This window comes from Hyla sarda, chromosome 10 (genome assembly GCF_029499605.1).
Source record: "Hyla sarda isolate aHylSar1 chromosome 10, aHylSar1.hap1, whole genome shotgun sequence".
NCBI lineage: Eukaryota > Metazoa > Chordata > Amphibia > Anura > Hylidae > Hyla > Hyla sarda.
Genome location: NC_079198.1, coordinates 59307295 through 59328571, shown reverse-complemented (window position 1 = coordinate 59328571; position 21277 = coordinate 59307295). Strand labels below are relative to the sequence as shown.

At 43.0% G+C, this 21277-nt stretch overlaps 1 protein-coding gene across 1 annotated transcript in view; it reads left to right on the top strand.

The window, feature by feature from the left end:
* Positions 1-21277, top strand: part of CACNG6 (calcium voltage-gated channel auxiliary subunit gamma 6) — a 203130-nt gene that overhangs the window by 170627 nt on the left and 11226 nt on the right. The window contains exon 3 of the mRNA XM_056542869.1: positions 9092-9229. Coding sequence (XP_056398844.1) covers positions 9092-9229 — 138 coding nt within the window. The remainder of the gene's footprint in view (positions 1-9091; positions 9230-21277) is intronic.

Here is a 21277-nt window from a genome sequence, read left to right as displayed (position 1 = left end):
TGTGATTTTTGTTGGCAGCCCATTCAACAATGTAAAGACGAAAGCATTTCATACAATGAGTTAATTCATTTAGATCTAGGATGTGTTATCTTAGTGTTCCCTTTATTTTTTTTGAGCAGTGTATATTCAAGGATACAGTGGGGATCAAAAGTTTGTGCACCGCAGGTAAAAATTTATATTAATGTGCATAGACATTCTTATAATATGTCAACATATGTCAGATTTTATTTCTATCATTTACGCTTTCAAAATAACAGAAAACAAAAAAAAATGCCGTCTGCAAATGTTTAGGCACCCTGCAGAATTTATAGCATGCACTGCCCCCTTTGTAAAGCTGAGACCTGCCAGTTTAATGGATTGTTCTCAATCATCATCTGAGAGGACCAGGTGATGTCAATCTCAAAGGTTTTAAATGCCCAGACTCATCTGACCTTGCCCCAACAATCAGCACCATGGGTTCTTCTAAGCAGTTGTATAGAAATCTGAAACTGGAAATAGTTGACGCTCACAAAGCTGGAGAAGGTAATAAGGCTATAAGATAGCAAAACGTTTTCAGATGTCAATATCCTCTGTTCGGAATGTAATTAAGAAATGTCTGTAATCAGGAACAGTGGAAGTTAAAGGGGTACTCCAGTGCTTAAACATCTTATGCCTGATCGCGGGAGTCCCGCCGCTGGGGACCCCTGGGATCATGCACGCGGCACCCCGTTTGTAATCAGTGCTCGGAGCGTGTTCGCTCCGGGACTGATTACCGGCGACTGCAGGGCCGGCAGCGTGTGATGTCACTCCTCCGCCCCCATGTGACGTCACGCTCCACCCCTCAATGCAAGCCTACGAGAGGGGGCGTTATAGCTATCACGCCCCCTCCCATAGGCTTGCATTGAGGGGCGGAGCGTGACGTCACACAGGGCGGAGGCGTGGTTGACCATAATCAGACCCGGAACGAACACGCTCCGGGTCTGATTACAAACGGGGTGCCGCATGCATGATCCCGGGGGTCCCCAGCGGCGAGACTACCGCGATCAGGCATCTTATCCCCTATCCTTTGGATAGGGGATAAGATGTTTAAGCACCGGAGTACCCCTTTAAAGCAAGATCTGGAAGACCATGAAAAATATCAGACAGAAAAGCTTGCAGGATTGTGAGAAAAACAATTCAAAACCAACGTTTGACTGCACAATCCCTCCAGAAAGATCTGACAGACACTGTGGTACAGTTGTGCTAGACTATTCCACTATAAAGAGATACGTGTACAAATATGGTCTTCATGTAAGAGTCATCAGAAGAAAACCTCTTCTACATCCTCACCACAAAAATCAGCATTTGAACTTTGCAAATGAACATATAGACAAGCCTGATGCATTTTGGAAACAAGTTCTGTGGACCGATGAGGTTAAAATTGAACTTTTTGGCCAGAATGAGCAAAGGTATGTTTGGAGAAGAAGGGGAACAGAATTTAATGAAAATAACCTCTTTCCAACTGTTAAGCATGGGGTGGATCACTCATGCTTTGGGGTTGTATTGCAGCCAGTGGAACAGGGAACATCTCTCGAGTAGAAGGAAAAATGGATTCAATAACATTTCAGCAAATTTTGGATGCTAACTTGATGCCATCTGTGAAAAAGCTGAAGTTAAAGAGAGGATGGCTTCTACAAATGGATAACGATCCTAAATACACCTCGAAATCCATGGGGATTACATCAAGAGGCGTAAACTGAAGATTTTGCCATGGCCTTCACAATCTCCTGACCTCAACATAATTGAAAATCTATGGATAGACCTTAAAAGAGCAGTGAGTGACAGACAGCCCAGAAATCTCAAAGAACTGGAAGACTTTTGTAAGGAAGAATAGGCAAAGATACCTCAAACAAGAATTGAAAGACTCTTGGCTGGCTACAAAAAGCGTTTACAAGCTGTGATACTTGCCAAAGGGGACAGTACAAGATATTAACTCTGCAGGGTGCCCAAACTTTTGCAGACGCCATTTTTTTGTTTTCTGTTATTTTGAAAGTGTAAATGATGGAAATAAAATCTAACTTTTGTTGACATATTATAAGAATGTCTAATCTGTAATTCGATGCCTTTTGGAGATTTTTCCATCTTTTCTTGCCTTCTTTATGCACATTAATACAAATTTTTACCTGGGATGCCCAAACTTTTGATCCCCACTGCAGCTGTAGGGAAACCTTGAACAAATGTGGAGGCCTACATGGGCACCACACGTCAGAAAAGAATAGGTACATTGAAGCAGGTAGCCCTGAAAAAATAAATAAAAAAAAAAACAACTGGAAACATCAGAGCACCAATATACAGAGAAAGTATTTTGGCTGGAGATTAAATATATCTAGCTACATATGGGTAGTTTATCCAGGTAGGCCTAAAGCATCATAATTGTTTTGGACACTGAATGCAGGTAGATATGTTTTTTTGTTTGTTAGGCAGCCATTCTCACAAGCAATCCACTTGGACAATAAAGGTTTAGTTTCCAGGGGCGACAAGTCTTCTTTACCATAAGAACTATGAATTTGTGGAACAGGCTACCTCAGGAATTTTCACAGCAAAAACAGTTAAGGCTGAGACAAGTTCTTAGAACAAAATAACATAATGCACATGTAGAAATTTAGAATCATAACCCTCCACTTCATTCACCCATACTCCTTCCCATTATTTATCTGCTTCCCTCTGTGGTTAAACTTGAAGGACATGTGTCTTTTTTTAACTTTACCAACTATGCAAAGAAGGCACAATATCACTTCCATTTACAGGATACATATTTTTGTGTTTGAAAAAGTACTTTTTGTAATGTTTTTTTTAAGGGAATAAGTAATGGTTAAAGGTGTTATTCAGGAATAGAAAAACAGAGCTAATTTCTTTCAGAAATCACTCCACGTCTGTCTCTAAGTTGGATGTGGTTCTGCAGCTCAGTTCCATTGAAGTGAATGACAAACTGTGGAAAAGCTGTGGAAAAATTGAGACCAATGCCGGCGCCTCGTGTTTCACCCTAAGTCACCTGTAGGATCGTGGCTGTGGGGGACCCCAATATTTAGGGGTACCAATGTAGTGGGGACATTGCTGTGCCGCTGGGTCACAGGATCAAGTGTAACTTGTGCTGAAGAAATATGATGTAATGGGGAAAAGGAAAAGGACCCTCAGTAAACCAGGTGCTGCAGGCTCAAGAATGTCAGGAAGAAGCCAGTAACTTCTTTAATGGTCCTGAGTAGAACCGTTTATTGGCATATAATAACAAATAAAAGCTGATGACATGCTTCTGGAGGAGCCCTCCCTTCCACAGATCAGTATCAGGCATTTACTGAGGAGATGTTTCTTTCTGGCCACTTTGCCATAGAGCTTAGACATGAGGAGCACTGCAGTGATGGTTAACTTATTAAAGGTTCTCCCATCTGCACACAGGATCTTTGAAACTCAAAGTGACCTTTGGGATCTTGGTGACCTCTCTTACCAAGGTCCTTTCCCTTGATTATTTAGTTTGTTGGATGGCCAGCCCTAGGGAGAGTCTTGATTGTTCCAGGCTTCTTCCATTTAAGAATTATGGAGGCCACTGTGCTCTCGAGAACTTTCAGTGCAGTAGAATTTTTTGTACACTTCTCTAGATCTGTGCATCCACATTATCTTGTCTCTGAACTACATAGGTACTTCTTTCCTGCCTTGTGACATTGTTCTTGCTTTGATATGCATTGTCAGCTGTGAGACATCATATAGACAAATGTGTATCTTTCCAAATTCCCAAACTGAATTCATCACAAATCAAGGTCTAGAAACATCTCACAGATTATCAAGAAAAATGGGAGATCATAGGAGACAATTTAAAGTGTCACAGAAAAGGGTCTGAATACTTACATCTACGTAATTATTTTTTTCTTTTTTAATAAATTATCCAACATTTCTAAAAAAAAAAAAAAAAATATGTTTATTTGCTGCATCAAATGCAGAATTCTTGGGGATACACATTATTTGCTAATTTAAAGTGCATATGTCCCTTTAAAAAAAAAAACACAACTTTTTACATGGCCTAAAGACATGGCAAAAATATTGATTGGTCGGGAATGAGAGTTCACTCAGACTAATCCGTAGAACCAATGGGGAGAGCAATGCTAACCAAGACAATCTCTTAGATTTACGGTGTAATTCGGTTAGTGTGCTCTTTTCCTGGTTTGTTATAGTGAGATACATACATATTTACTGTATATCTAAAGGGTACTCCAGAGTAATTCTGTTTTTTCAAATCACCTCCAGAGTACCCTTTTAAGTAAAAGCATATTTGCTGTTTGAAAAGATGTTTAGAAACTTAACTTACTTGGTTACGTTAACCCTTCATAGTGCTAACACAGTTATTTTAGTGTTCTCACTGCTTCTATTGAGCTACTTAGAGTCCCCTCTATGGTGCTTGCTATTTCTCATTCCCTTCATTTCAGGAAGCACTGCCAGAGCTGGACTGTTTGCCAGCGGTTCACACACATAGCTACTTACTTTTCTAGTTGCCTGTCTAGTCACTGTATGTGACCTACTTCTCTCTGCTGTGTCATTGTGATTATAAAAAAGTGCACTAAAAAGACTGTGCTGGGCTGATGATTTTAACAGTACACAACTATAGATAGTATGTGGGAAAAAAGGGGTTACTGATGTATTGGATTTGCAGATTGTTAAAAAAATGAAAAGAAAAAAAAACAGCAGCAGCACAGCAGGAGAGGAGTTACACTAAACACTGAACTGATTCTTAGGTTTCTGATTCAGTCTCTCTGAGAAAAACATCTCTGTACAGGAAGGTGTTCTTGTATCTGTCTATACATATAGCATAGTTTATCCAGTTTTGAATGTTTTAAGACTTATTTATTAATAGTTTTACAATGGATATTGTCACATTAACATCCTAATTGCTTTGTTTCTCTCTGGAATTTTACCCATCTGACATTACAACTTTTGAATATTTAGTATTGAGTCTAAAGGTTATGCGTACTGAATGTATGACTTGTGAGGGGATTAAATCATGCTTCCTACTGAAAGTGTCAAGCTGTTGTATTTGTGTCCTAAGACATTCCATTCTTGAAAATGCTGCATATCTTACTGATATGGTGAATCTACCTCTCTTCATTTTGACAGGGTGATAATTTAACCATAATAAGGCATGAGGTGAGTTAGCCTAACTTTCTCTTTCTAATATCAATAACCACTAAGTGTTCAATCATTCCCATATTAGTGAGTATCTAAGCAATGGGGGGAAAAATAAATGTCATAAATAATTCTGGAATGGCACTATTTTGTAATATACAGAAGGCCAACTGATGTCCATTTTTGACACTTCAGGACATGTAGATGCCATAATGGAATAGAATCAGATGCTTTTGTACACCTTTTAAATACAATGAAACCATTTTAAGATGACCACACAAGATTGCACAAAAAAGTGGCTCTGTACAGGTCTGAAAGAATGAATAATAAATGTGGAACTTAAAACATAGCCTGGGTATTCTCAAACAGATGGTGTTTTGAGTACGTTTCTGTATGAGCGTTTTTTCCTTGGCTGCTGAAATATTCTTCCATGATACTTCAAAATACTATGCTTTAAAGTGTGTAAAATTTGGTAGAAAAAGGGTTTAAATGAAAATACAGTAATAATGTTTCTGCTGCAAAATTTACATATGTGATATGCAGACTTTGCTGCGGAATCAAAATGAGTTTAGACCTTTGCATTACAAAGAAAGTTATTGCTGGCATAAATTTGCAGCAAATATGCAACATACAAGGCATGCTGTAAATATGTAATCTACAGTAAGCCAAAAATCCATAATGATTTTCTTCTGCTATGTGTGTGGGCTTTCGGACTCCCCATTCACTACCAATGCATTGTAATTTGCTGTAAATTTTCAGTGATTATTCTGCTAAATAAATCCTCAACATCATTCTTAAATGTGGTATAAACTCTATTAAAACATATAGGGGGACATTTATCTATTGTAGACACAGATCTACACTGCTTGTCTAATTTACCCCTTGCTCAAAATTTACAAAAGTTTTGCACGTCCCATGATAAATGTTGCGCAAATATAGAAACGCCCCCCTCGCTCTTTCTCTACCGCACATTTCAACACTTCACAGAGCACTCCTTCTCTGTGCACTCCTTTTCTACCGCACACTTCACAGAGCTGCACTTCACAGAGGTGTGACATTTTCCCACAGTACACTGCTCACATAGCTAGAAGGGCCGGAGCAGCATTGTGTGCCGAACAAAACTCTGCACAATAGTAAAATCATAAATCTTCAGTACACAGAATGTCTTATAAATATGTAATTTTGCTAAACAATCTGTCCCCTTACCTCTATATCAGTTTTTACCAATGAGAATGCCTCCAAGTGTTGCAAAACTTGGCATGCTGAGAGTTGCAGTTTTGCAACAGCTGGAGGCATCCTGGTTTTTAAACACTGTGTACATGTACCAGAACTGAGTGTGTAATAATGTACAGGTAGCAGAGATTAGTGTGTGGCATGTGTATGGTGCAGAGCTGAATGTGTGCTTATGTGTATGCATGACCACGCACACACTCAACTCTGCTGCATACACACAATCACACACTAAGTGCTGCTGCATATACACAATCACACACTCAGCTCTGCTGCATATCACAATCACACACTCGGCTATACTGCATAGACATAGTCACACATTCAGTTCTGCTGCATATACATACACACTCAGCTCTGCTTCATATCACAACCACACACTCAGCTTTGCTGCATACAGTCACACACTCAACTCTGCTGCATACACACAATCACACACTCAGCTCTGCAGCAAACACATGATTACACACTCAGCTCTGCTTCATACACACAATCACACACTCAGCTCTGCTGCATACACATAGTCACACACTCAGCTCTGCTGCATATACACAATTACACAATCAGCTCTGCTGCATACACACAATCACACACTCATCTCTGCTGCATACACACAATCACACACTCAGCTCTGTTGCATGCACATACTCACACACTCAGCTCTGCTGCATACACTATGGTTACATTACACAGGTGCAATCTCCTGCACTCATCAAGAACAGCAATATGTAATCTAAATATGTATTACATATTGCTGGACTTATTTAACATTTGAAGTGTCCTCCTTGATGGTGTATATATGCGCAATAAAATCAGGACTTGCGCAAAATGTGTGCGTGTAAAGAGAAAAGACACATGTCCACCAAATTATCAGCTCTACCATACACCGTGATTTGGAATTCCACTTGTAAAGTTCTATCAAAAATTGCACAAAAAAACACAAAAAACTGAATTGCGCAAAAAAAGATTCCACAATATAGACAGTGAAAACTGTGTGTATATATATATATATATATATATATATATATATATATATATATATGGATAAATTCCCCCCATACAGTATATAAAAGACATTTCATGCTATATAGCAATGCCATAAATAATAAGCAATGCTAACATGTTTAACTCTGCTTTAGGATTTGAGTTTATGATTCATTTATTCAAACTGATATCAAAGAAGAATTAATTCATGTCTTTGAAGATATTTTGATCATAAATATCTGGGGACCCAGCCTGTTTGGTAAATTATCTGTACCATCTACTCTACTGTTAACTAATGCTACATTGTTTTAATTATGAATCTTTTTCTTTGTTTGTTTATTTGACAATACTTTAAGCCAGTGTTTCCTAAATTATTCCATCTTTAGGCACCTCTACTGAATTGTCTACAAAAGGCAAAGAATGGCTTAAGAAGCAATACACAATATTAATCTGTAAGCTGTGTAAGCTATGTAGATAACAGTGCAGTTATACCGATGTCTTTACTCATCAGAGTCGTTCATTGTCTCTTTTCTCCATCTGACCCATACCACTTTCTCTTTGTCCCACCTAAAGGGTCCAAAAAAGTAATAATTCAGGGGTTTGGTGTCAAATACAGTAAAGTGAGTAGGTAGGGGTCGGTGTTTGGGTGAGAATGAGTAGGTATTCCCCCTCATTAGGTACATAGGTTGCTCTAGTATGTAGTTTCCCTCAGTATGTAGGTTTGCTCAGTAACTGGCACCCCCAGTAGGTAGTTTACCCCAGTATTCTATGATCCCTTTTAGGTAGTTTCACCAGTATGTACTTTCCACCATTAGATGGTTTGCCCTCTGTAGGTAGAACTTCTTGTATGTAATTTGCCTCCCTTATAAGCAGTTTGCCCCATATTAGTAGCCCCTGTAAGTAGTTTGCTGCCTCTGTAGATAGGAGACCTCTGTGGGTAGTTTATTCCCTGTAGGTAAACTTTCAGAAAGGTTGTTTGCCCCCTCTAGACAGCTTCCCTGAATGTCATTTGTTCTTGTAGTTAGGACTCCTCTTTAGAAAGTTTTTTTTTCCTGTAGGTAGGACAATCTGTAGGTAGTTTTTACCCTGTATGTAGTTTGGCTCCTGTAATTAGGACCCCTTAATGTAGTTTGCCCCATACCCCACACCCCTGTAGGTGGCACCCCCTGAAGGTAGTTTGCTCCCTTGTATGCAGGATGCCTGTGTAGGTCGTTTTCCTCCTTTTGATGGACTCTCCTTAAAGTAGTTTGCTGTAAGTAAGACTTAGGTAGCACCCCCCTGAAAGTAGCTTGCCTCCTGTAGGAAAAATCTCCCTTAAAAAATAAGCTACCCCGAAGTCACAGTCAGTGTTGTCTTCTGCTCCTGCTTCTGGGCCACAGGCAGCTTTTTTCTACAGTTACTTGATGCAGGGAACGTTTCAATTTTTGGGATGCTCAAGATCACGTCAGTCATTGTGTGCATCTAGAGGAAGAGGCACTCCCAGCCTCTAGTGACTACAGGCAGCGTGACACTTGTGGCCTAGAAAAGGTCAAAGCCTAGTATGTGCTACTAAGCCACAGGTGACCTAGTGTGTCCAGTCATCATCTTGTCCACTGGACTGCTGGGGTACCCCTGGCAGATTCTCACTGCACCCCTGTGTGCTGCGGCACCCTGGATGGGAATCACTGCTTTGAGCAATAATAAAAGCTTTAGAATAGACTTATGTAATTAATTATAAACTTTTTCTAATATCAATATTTTTCTTCCACAGATCTCAATATTTCTGCAGCTGTTCTATCTCTTTTGAGTATAACATTTATGGTAATGGGATCAATATGTATCACTATGGTTTTGAGCAAAGGTGTGGAGTTCCTCCTAAAGCCTGCATCTTTCTTCTTCATCCTTTCTGGTAAGAAAATAAAATAATTAATACTTTTATGAGCAAAATTTCAAACCATACAGTCACTCATTAGTTAAATTTAAATATGATGGTATGTGATATTGATGCCCCTCCATCTAACCATCTATAAAATGAAATTTTAGCATTACCAGTCGGGATTTACAGAGAGTAACCAAAGTTGTAGTCTACCTTCCTTTCTAGGCAACCTCTGGACATATTGGCCGACATTTATCAGTGTCTTTAGATTGTTTTTTGTGTCTACAAGAGGCACAAAAAGGCGCAAGCAGGGTTTATTTGCGCCTTTTTTGCACCTTTTTGTTTACACATTTCTGCTGATTTTGAGTTGCAATCCACTGATTTTGAGTTGCGATCCACTGATTTTGGCAATACACATGATAAAGAAGCGATTTATGAACTGCGCCTTTTGTAAAAAGGCGCAAAAAAGGCGCAAAGCCACTGAAAAGTCTCTAAAACTACACCATCCCAGACCTGGCGTAGCTTTTTGGTGTATGTGAAGAGAGAAATTTCGGATAATGTGACCTGCACAAAATTTATCAAATGCTCTGTGAACATTTAATAAATTTGGTGCTCCTACACATTACCAGCACACACAAAATACGGTGTAAAAAAATGCTTCACTTACACTTACAATGATAAATGTCGGCCATAATGCATTAGTTACTTGTATGCATTATGCTCATATTTTCTCGTAACACAATACGAGCATATACAAGTTTTAGCTGGGACTGAGAAAGGCAGCTGGCAGCATTTTTCAGTCCGAGCTAAAACTTATATACGCTCGGAAAATTACCCAAACATAGTCACTAGCTTACCATGTTCTTGGGTCAGTGCAATGAATGTGGCCGGGGCCTGACCAAGTACAGACAAGGTGGCATGTCATTTTGACATTTTCCTGATATTTCCGTGCTTCTGAGCCACATATCCTGAGTGAAGAAAATAGGGAAAAAATAAACAAGGTGCGCTCCTAGTGGAGTATTATTAGGTGGGGTAACGTGTGCACGTGTAGTTGCACCTTACCGTGTAAAGTTGTGCTCAGGGCACAACACCTCAGACTCGCTGGGGACTGTAGTCTAAAGATTCGGGCGGCAGCCTAGGCGTCCTTCACCGTGACCTCCAGGTCGCGGTGCAGAATATAGATCAGAAAAGGAAAAAACAGGACGTTTTATCCATTAGCGCCTATTCCCAACGGCACCAACGGATAAAACGTCCTGTTTTTTCCTTTTCTGATCTACATATTCTGAGTGAACAAAGACTTAGTACTTATTTTCCTCACATGCAAACATAACAAGCTTAGGCTACTTTCACACTATGAGTATTCATCCATTATTAAACATCCGCTTTCTGTGTAAGAACGGATGTATAATAACAGATAAAATAACGGATGCCAATGGCTGAATAACGTCCATCAAAATAACCGGTATATTCATCCGTTAAGGCACGTTATAACATCTGTCATGTACGGCCGTTTTAACACCTCTGCCTACAGACTCCCACAGTCGGGAATACTACTACTCCCGTCATGGAACATACTTGTTTCCATGATGGGAGTAGTAGTTCAGAGCGCACAGCCGGGACATGTCAGTCTATTCCCCACTGTTCATCGCCGTATCCGACGAAGATTAGCAGTGGGGAATAGACTGACATGTCCGTGCTGTGCGCTCTGATTGTGCATGAAGCAGGGCAACAGCGGGGACATGTTGGGGCGGCGGTGGGGAATATATGAAAGAGGCAGCGCATTGGGGGTACAGGTCAGGTACCAGTGACAGGCAATGGAGCGCTATAACAGGGCACAGGGGGGACAGGTCCCTCCATTCTCCGCTACTTCTCTCTGTCAGATATGGAGATGAGCAGCAGGGAACGGAATGGCATGGCATGTCCCTGCTGTGCTCTGTGACAGCGCTAGAAGATGAGAAGATGACGGGCAGCAGGCAGGGGGGAAATCATACATATGCAGATGGGGGGAATAAAATGAATATACTTAAGGGGGAATGTGATTATACAGTAAGGAACATTGAAGTTTAAAATCCCCACCAGTGGGGAATTTAAAATGAAAGTAAAATACAATGTACATCGCAGGGGAGCGCAGCATGCCGCCCACTCCCATGTTTAATAACTTCTAATCTCATCAGGTCTTAGAAGTAGAAGTGAGACCAGGTGCGATCATTCCCTCAGCCCCTGTACCACTACGTCTGTTTCATGATGGGGTTAGAACAGGGGTCAAGTCCTGTAGGAACGTGTGGGAACTGAGTTCCTGCACTTTTTCCACAGCAGGAGCACCATTCCTATTAGCAGGACCAGCCCTTGAGTGGAAATCATGGGTGTGTTCCTTCACTTTTTTTCCCCAGGACTTGACCCCTGGGGTAGTAGTACAAACACTAATGTAGCCTCCTCAGCCACCGGCAGACTCCAGCAGCCAGGGAATTACTACTCCCATCATGGAAACAAGTCTGTTCCATGATGGGAGTAGTAGTAGTCCCTCAGCACTGCAGGAGTCTGCTGATGTTACGTCTTCTGAACATGCTCAGAAGTAATAATGTATAATATAAACCAGGTGCAAACAGATTACATAAAGGCTCATCCGTTTGCCATAGACTTCAATGTTAAAAATAACGGATATTAATTTACCTGTTTCTTATGATGGAAAAATCAGTGCATGTGCTGTTTTTTCTTCAGTCACAAATAACGTCCATTACTAATGACAGGCTATAACAGGTCATAATGGATAATCAAAAAATCCCATAGACTTTAATGAGATTTTGTAACTGACATTTTTAAGGCTTTTCTAACGGAAGTTTATAACTAGAGATGAGCGAATCGAAGTTGACGAACCCAAATTCGTTACGAATTTCATGAAAAATTCGATTTGCAACGAATATGAATATCGCCGCGATTCTATCGCACAAATCGCTTCATTAAACTCCATTTTACAGCGTTACAGGCTATTGGAGACCTAAGATGGCGGATCCACATGTGAGTACATGGGGCAGGGGATTATGGGAGGGAGGGAAACAGCGGCGGGAATGAAGGTAGCCTGACCCTGAACCACATGTGAGATGCAGCCTATCAGTGTTCACTGACCCCTGTGATGTCACAGCCCCTATATAATCGTCGGCCATCTTGCCTCTCTGCATTTCATCTATGCACTCAGATGGAGAGGACGGGAGTGCGTGTGTGTGAATAGCTCATACCACAGCGTTACACTGCAACTGCTAGTCACATCAGCATTAGGGAAAGACAGGAGTGCAGAATGCTTTGCTGTTACTCTGAGAAGGATCATTGATTGCTAAACCTCCTATTCACGTTATTGAGCATTGCAGCAAAGAGGGGCAGATAGCTGTCAGCTGCCTCATACAGATCTCCAAGCTGCCTGAACTTTCTGAAGCATCTCATCTCCTCATTTTTCAGCCCAATTGAATTTTTTTTTTTTGCTCCACAAATCTTCTGCTGCTCAGAATTGTGTGACAGAGTGCAATTTAGGGTTTAATCCCTGGATTTTTTTTTTTTTTTTTTTTGTGGTGCTGCACTGTTGGGTCCTGCTGCTGTTCAGAAATAAGTCATATTAGTGTGGACTTTAGTGCCTTCTTACCATTTTTCACCTGTTACTCTGTCTCTGTGCTAAATTAAGTGTTATACCACATGTTATACACCTGCCGGTGTATGAAAGAAAAAAAAGTTTTTCCTGCGTACAAATACGCTTAACAGTGGCCTTATCATTGCAAAGGGCCTAAATACAAGCAAATAGCGTACCATATACTACCTTTTTTTCTGTGTCTGTGCTAAATTCAGTGTTATACCACACGTTATACACCTGCCAGTGTATTAAAGAAAAAAAAGTTTTTCCTGAGTACAAATATGCTTAACAGTGCGCTCATCATTGCAAAGGGCATACATACAACCAAGTAGTGTACTATTTAGTACCCGTATTTCTGTCTCAGTGCTAAATTCAGTGCTATTCCACACATTAGTATACAGCGGCTGGTGTATACAACAAAAAAAGAGATTTTTTCTGCGTATAAATACGCTTAACAGTGCGCTCATTATTGCAAAGGGCATACATAGAACCAAGTAGTGTACTATTTACTACCTGTTATTCTGTCTCTGTGCTAAAATCAGTGTTATTCCACACATTAGTATACACATGCTGGTGTAATAAAATAAAAAAAAGTGTTTTTTTCTGCGTAGAAATACGCATACCAGTGCGCTCATCATTGAAAAGGGCATACATACAACAAAGGAGTGTACTATTTAGTAACTGTTATTCTGTCTAGGGCCTATATACTTTGAAAGGACAGCCGTAAGTAATCGCCTGCTGCTGTTCTATACCCTCATAAACGCACTAAGTATGTCAGGCAGGGAAGTGCCAGGACGTGCACAGAGAAGGGGCAGAGGCCTACATACGTCAGGCAGAGTTGGCAGCAGACTTGGGGCGAGTGGCAGCAGGAGTCGCAGCAATAGGCCTGCGCTCCCGTTAACACCCAGCGGTCGTGTCGTCGACCCATCTCTCCTCGTCAATTGGTTTGCACACTCATCCCCATCATCACAAGCGACATCTGACAACCCCAGTCAAGAGTTGGTGGGTTCCTCAGACACAACCCTTAGTTGGCATGGCCCGGGAGCAGTCCCCGTAATCCCATTGCCTTTGTCCTATGCTGTTCCCTCTCCCAAAGAAGTATCTCATGCTTTGGGTTCAGCTACACTATTTAGTGAGGACGATGTAATAGAGGACAGTCAGCATCTAATGGGCAGCCAAGAATGTGAGGAGACATGCGTCCCTTGCGGGCAAGTATTGATGCGGAGAGTGACGTGGGAGGCGGTGTTTCAATTGTTCAGGGTCCTGAGGCAGAAACTGTTGTGGAACACGAGGAGGACATCAGTGACGTGCACACATATTTTGATGATGATGAAGCCGATCGCAATTGAGAGCCGGGTGCAGAAGCCGGGGCTTCATCATCATCAGGAGAAGAGATTTGCTCTTTGTCTATGAGGCAGCATGGCGGTAGCATGGTTGGCAATCAGTGTGGTGGTGGCAGTAGTGGAAATTCAGGAGCCAAACGTGCCAGGGGGAGACCACCTGCTTTGCAGGAAGTTACCATTCAGGGAGGTAGTGGAACAGGGGTTCCTGGAGACGGCGCCAATATCAGGGTAATAGTGCGAACTGCGGGTGGGAAAATCAGCTAATCTGCAGTGTGGTCGTTCTTCATACAGAATCTGGAGGACCTTAGCGTAGTCACATGCAAAATCTGTCGGCAGAAAGTGAAGCGTGGCCAGGGTCCCAATCTCGGCACCACGGCCCTGCGTCAACACATGATTCGCCACCATAACGTGGCCTGTGATAACCGTGGCTCCGAGGTAGTGGTCCAGCCTGCCGCATCACCCAGTGGCCATCCGCTCCCTCCGTCATCTAGCCAAGGCTTCACAACCTCAGCCGAAGGGAGCATTGTGTCAAACCCTCTTTCTTGCGCTCCTGCTTCTTCCGCTCATAGTCAGCCATTCCACCAACAATCGATCAGCGAAGCCATGTCCAAGAGACAACAGTATGCGCCCACTCATCCAACGGCGCAGAAGTTGAATGTGCTCCGGTCCAAGTTGCTGGTGTTGCATTCCCTCCCTTTCCAACTGGTGGACTCTGCAGCTTTCAGGGAATTGATGGCTTGTGCCGAGCTGAGGGGGAGAGTCCCAAGCCGTCATTTCTTTGTGAAGAAGGCAGTACCAGCCCTGCATAAGTTTGTACAAGTGAAGGTGGGCCAGTCCTTGAGCCTGTCAGTGTGTTTAAAAGTGCAAGGCAGTGCCGACGCGTGGAGCTGTAACTACGGGCAGGGACAATACATGTCTTTTACGGCCCTCTGGGTAAATGTTGTTCCTGCACAGCCACAACAGCAACTTGGACAGGTCACACCGTTTCCTCCTCCACGCTCTCACTCCAAGGCAGTTGGTCCTTTTACAGTGTGCGCCTCCTCCTCCCCCGTGTCCTCGGATCCACTGCACGTCCAAATCTCGGTGGCCCTTCATCGTACCACGTGTGTAGGGCACAGCGGTGTCAAGCCGTCCTTCACATGGTTTGCCTTGGCGAACGGAGTCACACAGGGGAGGAACTGCTAAAGTTCATTAGGGAAGAAATCCGAGTATGGCTTACTCCACGAAATCTGGAAATGGGAACCATGGTGACCGACGATGGGAAGAACATTGTGGCCGTGCTACGACAAGGAAGTGTGAACCATTCACCCTGCATGGCACACGTGTTGAATCTGGTTGTCAAGAAGTTCATCAAGTCTTCACCCCACTTGCAAGACGTCCTGACAATGGCAAGGAAACTGTGCATGCATTTCAGCCACTCGTACACCGCCAAGCACACTTTGCTTGAGCTGCAGCGTCAGAACGGTATCCCACAACATAGTCTCATTTGTAACATTGCCACACGTTGGAATTCCACCCTCCATATGTTGAACAGACTATACGAACAAAGAAAAGACATCACAGATTTTTTGGATGATACAAGCAGATAGGAGTACTCCCCTGTGTAACTTCAATGTGAACGAGTGGCAGCTCATACGTGACATTGGCCGTTTGCTGAGGCCCTTTGAGGAAGCCACATTTTTTGTTAGTCGCTCGAATTACGCCATGAACAACGTAATTCCACTCCTACATTTACTCCAAAAAATGATTGAAAACATGGCTGGTCACGGCAATGGAGACGTTGTGCCTACATCAGAAGGCTACATGAGTCCTGTGGGGGATGAACTGGAGGAGGATGATGAGGGGCAGAGCGGAGCATAGTTTACGGTGGATGAGATGGCCGGTGTTTCTGGTCATTGGACAGGAGAGGAGGAGCAGGAGCAGCCAGAGGAGCTGGAGGGTTATTACGAGGGAGGCGAGATAGAGGACCCAGACACACCGTGGCAGTATGCAGTGGAGATGGAGGCAGGTAGTCCCAGCGAGTCACTGTCACAAATGGCACGATGCATGCTGAGTTGCTTGCGTAGTGACCCCCGAATTGTCAAAATTCGGCAGCGCGATGACTTCTGGATCTCTACCTTATTAGACCCTCGCTACCGGCCCAGAATGGGGGCCTTTTTTACACCCACTGAGAGGGAGGACAAACTGACCTACTTCAGGGAGCTTCTATGTAGGGGGGTCCTCTGCGCTCACCTTCCACTGCCACGGCTGCTGGGGAGGGGAGGGGTGGCAGGAGCAGTACTGGCTCAATCAGCAGGAGCCTGAGTCTATAGTCGCTGATGAGTAGCTTCCTTCAGCCGCATAGTGAAGTTACTCATCAGCAGCAGGTGGACATGGAGCAGGACCTGAACCAGCAGGTGGTGGCTTACCTCGACATGACCCTGCCAACAACCGTTGAAGATCCGCTGGACTTCTGGGCAGCCAAACTCGATTTATGGCCGCAACTAGCGGAGTTTGCCCTGGAAAAGCTGTCCTTCCCGGCCAGTAGTGTGCCATCAGAGCGGGTGTTTAGTGCGGCCGGGGCCATAGTCACCCCAAGGCGAACTCGTCTGTCCACTAAAAATGTGGAGAGAATGATGTTTGTCAAGATGAATCAGCCAGGATTTCCAGCCACCAATGACAGATGGGTCTGAGTAGATTGACCATGCTCCTACAACAAAATTTTCTCTATTGTGGTTGGTTATGAAACCCTCTGGGGCAGACCTGGGCATTGTACGGCCCGCTTGCCACATATGGCCCTTTGATTGGCTCTGACCGGCCTGTGCTGATTGGGGAACCACTATGCTGTCTAATCTGGGGGACAACTATGCTCCTAATCTGGGGGACATCTATGCTGCCTAATCTGGGGGACATCTATGCTGCCTAATCTGGGTGACATCTATGCTGCCTAATCTGGGGGACAACTATGCTCCTTATCTGGGGGACAACTATGCTCCTAATCTGGGGGACAACTATGCTACTAATCTGGTGGACATCTATGATGCCTAATCTGGGGGACAACTATGCTCCTAATCTGGGGGACATCTAAGCTGCCTAATCTGGGTGACATCTATGCTGCCTAATCTGGGGGACAACTATGCTCCTTATCTGGGGGACAACTATGCTCCTAATCTGGGGGACAACTATGCTCCTAATCTGGGTGACATCTATGCTGCCTAATCTGGGGGACAACTATGCTCCTAATATGGGGGACATCTATGCTGCCTAATCTGGGGGACATCTGTGCTGCCTAATCTGGGGGACAAGTATGCTCCTAATCTGGGGGACATCTATGCTGCCTACTCTGGGGGACAAGTATGCTCCTAATCTGGGGGACATCTATGCTGCCTAATCTGGGGGTCAACTATGCTCCTAATATGGGGAAAACTGATGCTTCTGGCCTTGGACCTATAATTTTTTTAAGTTTAGCAGTAGCTAAATACATGCTTAATGCAAATGTCAACATTGATCTTTAAATGTAAGGGGTTATGAAACCCTCTTGGGTACTGTGAATGACTGCTCCAGACTCATTCTGTGTCTTTCACAAACTACTTACCTCCCTGGTGCCTCAGGCTTTGGGCCAATAGTTTTTTGAAGTTTAGCAGTAGCTAAATACATGCTTAATGCAAATGTAAACATTGATCTTTAAATGTAAGGTGTTATGAAACCCTCTTGGGTACTGTGAATGACTGCTCCAGACTCATTCTGTGTCTTTCACAAACTACTTACCTCCCTGGTGCCTCAGGCTTTGGGCCAATAGTTTTTTGAAGTTTAGCAGTAGCTAAATACATGCTTAATGCAAATGTAAACATTGATCTTTAAATGTAAGGGGTTATGAAAACCTCTTGGGTGCTGCAAATGCATGCTCCAGACTCATTCTGTGTCTTTCAGGAACTACTTGCCTCCCTTGTGCCTCTGGCCTTGGGCCTTACATTTTTGGATGTTTAGCAGTAGCTAAATACATGCTTAATGCAAATTTCAACAATGATCGTTAAATTCTCGGCGCTCTGCCAGGGCCTTCTCCTACCCCGCCTGGGCCAATCCGAGGACCTCACTAACCAACTCACTAACTAATCCAATCGCTTATAGCGACGGGCGATGTGTACAAAGGGCAGGGACTTAATCAACGCCAGCTTATGACCCTCACTTACTGGTAATTCCTCGTTTTAAGGTTAAATAATTGCAATCCCAGATCCCTATCACGAACTGGTTTCAGCTTGCAACACACACCTGTCCTTGAAAGATAGAGACACGCTAATCCGTTCAGTGGAGCGCTAGTGCGACCCAGGACATCTGAGGGCATAACACGTTGATCGGGCAAGGTAAGGGGTTATTAAAGCCTCTTGGGTACTGCTGAGGCCTACTCCTGACTGCTCCTGGTGCAATGTATGGGGTGATTAACCCCTTAAGGACACATGACGTACTGGAACGTCATGTGTCCACTCCCGATCTATAACGCGGGGCCACGGCGTGGCCCCGCGTCATAGCGGGTCGGGCCCGGCCTCTAACAACGGCCGGGACCCGTGGCTAATAGCGCGCGGCATTGATCGCTGTGCCGCGCGCTATTAACCCTTTAGACGCGGCGTTCAAAGTTGAACGCCGCGTCTAAAGTGAAACCGAAAGCATGCCGGCTAGCTCAGTGGGCTGTTCGGGATAGCCGCGGTGAAATCGCGGCATCCCGAACAGCTGACAGGACAGCGGGAGGGCCCCTACCTGCCTCCTCGCTGTCCGATCGCCGAATGACTGCTCAGTGCCTGAGATCCAGGCATGAGCAGTCATGCGGCAGAATCATCGATCACTGGTTTCTTATGAGAAACCAGTGATCAATGTAAAAGATCAGTGTGTGCAGTGTTATAGGTCCCTATGGGACCTATAACACTGCAAAAAAAAAGTGCAAAAAAAAAGTGAATAAACATCATTTAACCCCTTCCCTATTAAAAGTTTGAATCACCCCCCTTTTCCCATAAAAGAAAAAACACAGTGTAAATAAAAATAAAAATAAACATAAATGGTATCGCCGCGTGCGGAAATGTCCGAATTATAAAAATATATCATTAATTAAACCGCTCGGTCAATGGCGTGCGCGCAAAAAAATTCCAAAGTCCAAAATAGTGCATTTTTGGTCACTTTTTATATCATGAAAAAATGAATAAAAAGCGATCAATAAGTCCTATCAATGCAAAAATGGTACCGTTAAAAACTTCAGATCACGGCGCAAAAAATGAGCCCTCATACCGCCCCATACACGGAAAAAAAAAAAAGTTATAGGGGTCAGAAGATGACAATTTTAAACGTATTAATTTTCCTGCATGTAGTTATGATTTTTTCCAGAAGTCCGACAAAATCAAACCTATATAAGTAGGGTATCATTTTAATCGTATGGACCTACAGAATACATATCAGGAGTCATTTTTACCGAAAAATGTACTACGTAGAAACGGAAGCCCCCAAAAGTTACAAAACAGCGTTTTTTTAAAAATTTTGTCGCACAATGATTTTTTTTCCCGCTTCACCATAGATTTTTGGGCAAAATGACTGACGTCATTACAAAGTAGAATTGGTGGCGCAAAAAATAAGCCATCATATGGATTTTTAGGTGTAAATTTGAAAGAGTTATGATTTTTTAAAGGCAAGGAGCAAAAAACGAAAATGCAAAAACGGAAAAACCTCCGGTCCTTAAGGGGTTAAACACTCTTGGGTAGTGTTATTGTTAAATTTACTGGTAATTTTATCAGTAATAAAATTGAATTTTTTTATGAAAAAAAATAAAATAAATAGATGGAGAGGGATTAACTCTGCTTAATCATTTTTGGCGATTAGAATCCTTTTGTCATCTGATTTTTTGGAGACGGATGCGCTTACACACATGTAATAATTTTTTTAACCAAATTTCAAACATTGTGTGGTTTATTATTTTTGAGAAGAATGTCTTTTGGTGGTCCACCATCCTGCATTATAGAGTCTTCTGAACTGCTGTATATGCGCTTGTTTTTTTTTTAAAAAAAAGGTATTTTGTCAGACAATTTCAATAAAATTTTGCGTTTTTTTTGGGTGGATTGTGAAGCACGGGTGACGGGTGTGTAGTGTGTACTCGTGCATGAGTCAACTCCAGTCTGTGTCCGTTAGGCAATATATGGGTTACTGATCCAGCAGAGGTCGGGCCTTGGTCTTGGAATTTAAATTTTTTTAAAAACTTGAACATATTGTGTGGTTTATTATTTTTGGGAAGAATGTCTATTGGTGGTCCACCGTCCTGCATTATAGAGTCTTCTGAACTGCTGTATATTCGCTTGTTTTTAAAAAACAGGTATTTTGTCAGACAATTTCAATAAATGCATGTGTACTCGTGCATCAGCCAACTCCAGGCTGTGTCTTTCAGGCAATCTATGGGTTCCTGATGCCGCAGAGGAGGGGCCTGGGTCTGGGAATTAAACATTTTTGGATTGCGGGTGCTACCAAAAAAGATGGACACACCCTAATCCGTTCAGTGGAGCGCGCCTGCGGCCCCGGACATCTGAGGGCATAACACTCCTGTTATTGCTCGATCTCAGGAGAAGGGGGGTGAAGAGAGTTGCAGGTTGCCCTTGAGTCAGCAAGGCGGTAGCACGGTTGGTAGTCAGCGCGGCGTGGCAGTAGTGGAAATTCTGGAGCCAAACGTGCCCGGGGGAGACCACCTGCTTCGCGGCAGCTTACCTTTCCGGGAGTTAGCGGGTTACCAGCACCGGTCGATGAAAGATAGAGACACGCTAATCCGTTCAGTGGAGCGCGCCTGCGGCCCAAGAAATCTGAGGGCATAACACACCTGGTATTGCTCGATCTCGCAATTGATCGTGCAAAGGTAGAGGGTTATGAAAGCCTCTTGGGTACTGCTGAGGCCCACTCCTGACTGTTCCTGTTGTAATGTATGGGGTAATTAAACACTCTTGGGTAGTGTTTTTTTTTTTTTTTTTTTACTGATAATTTTATCGGTAATAAAATAAAATTTTCCAGAATGCTAATCGTTACACAACGGAACGCTTGTTGCATGTGATTTTTTTTATGAAAAAAAAAAAAAAAACGGACAGGGATTAACTCTGCTTCATCATTTTGGGCGAAAAAAGTCCT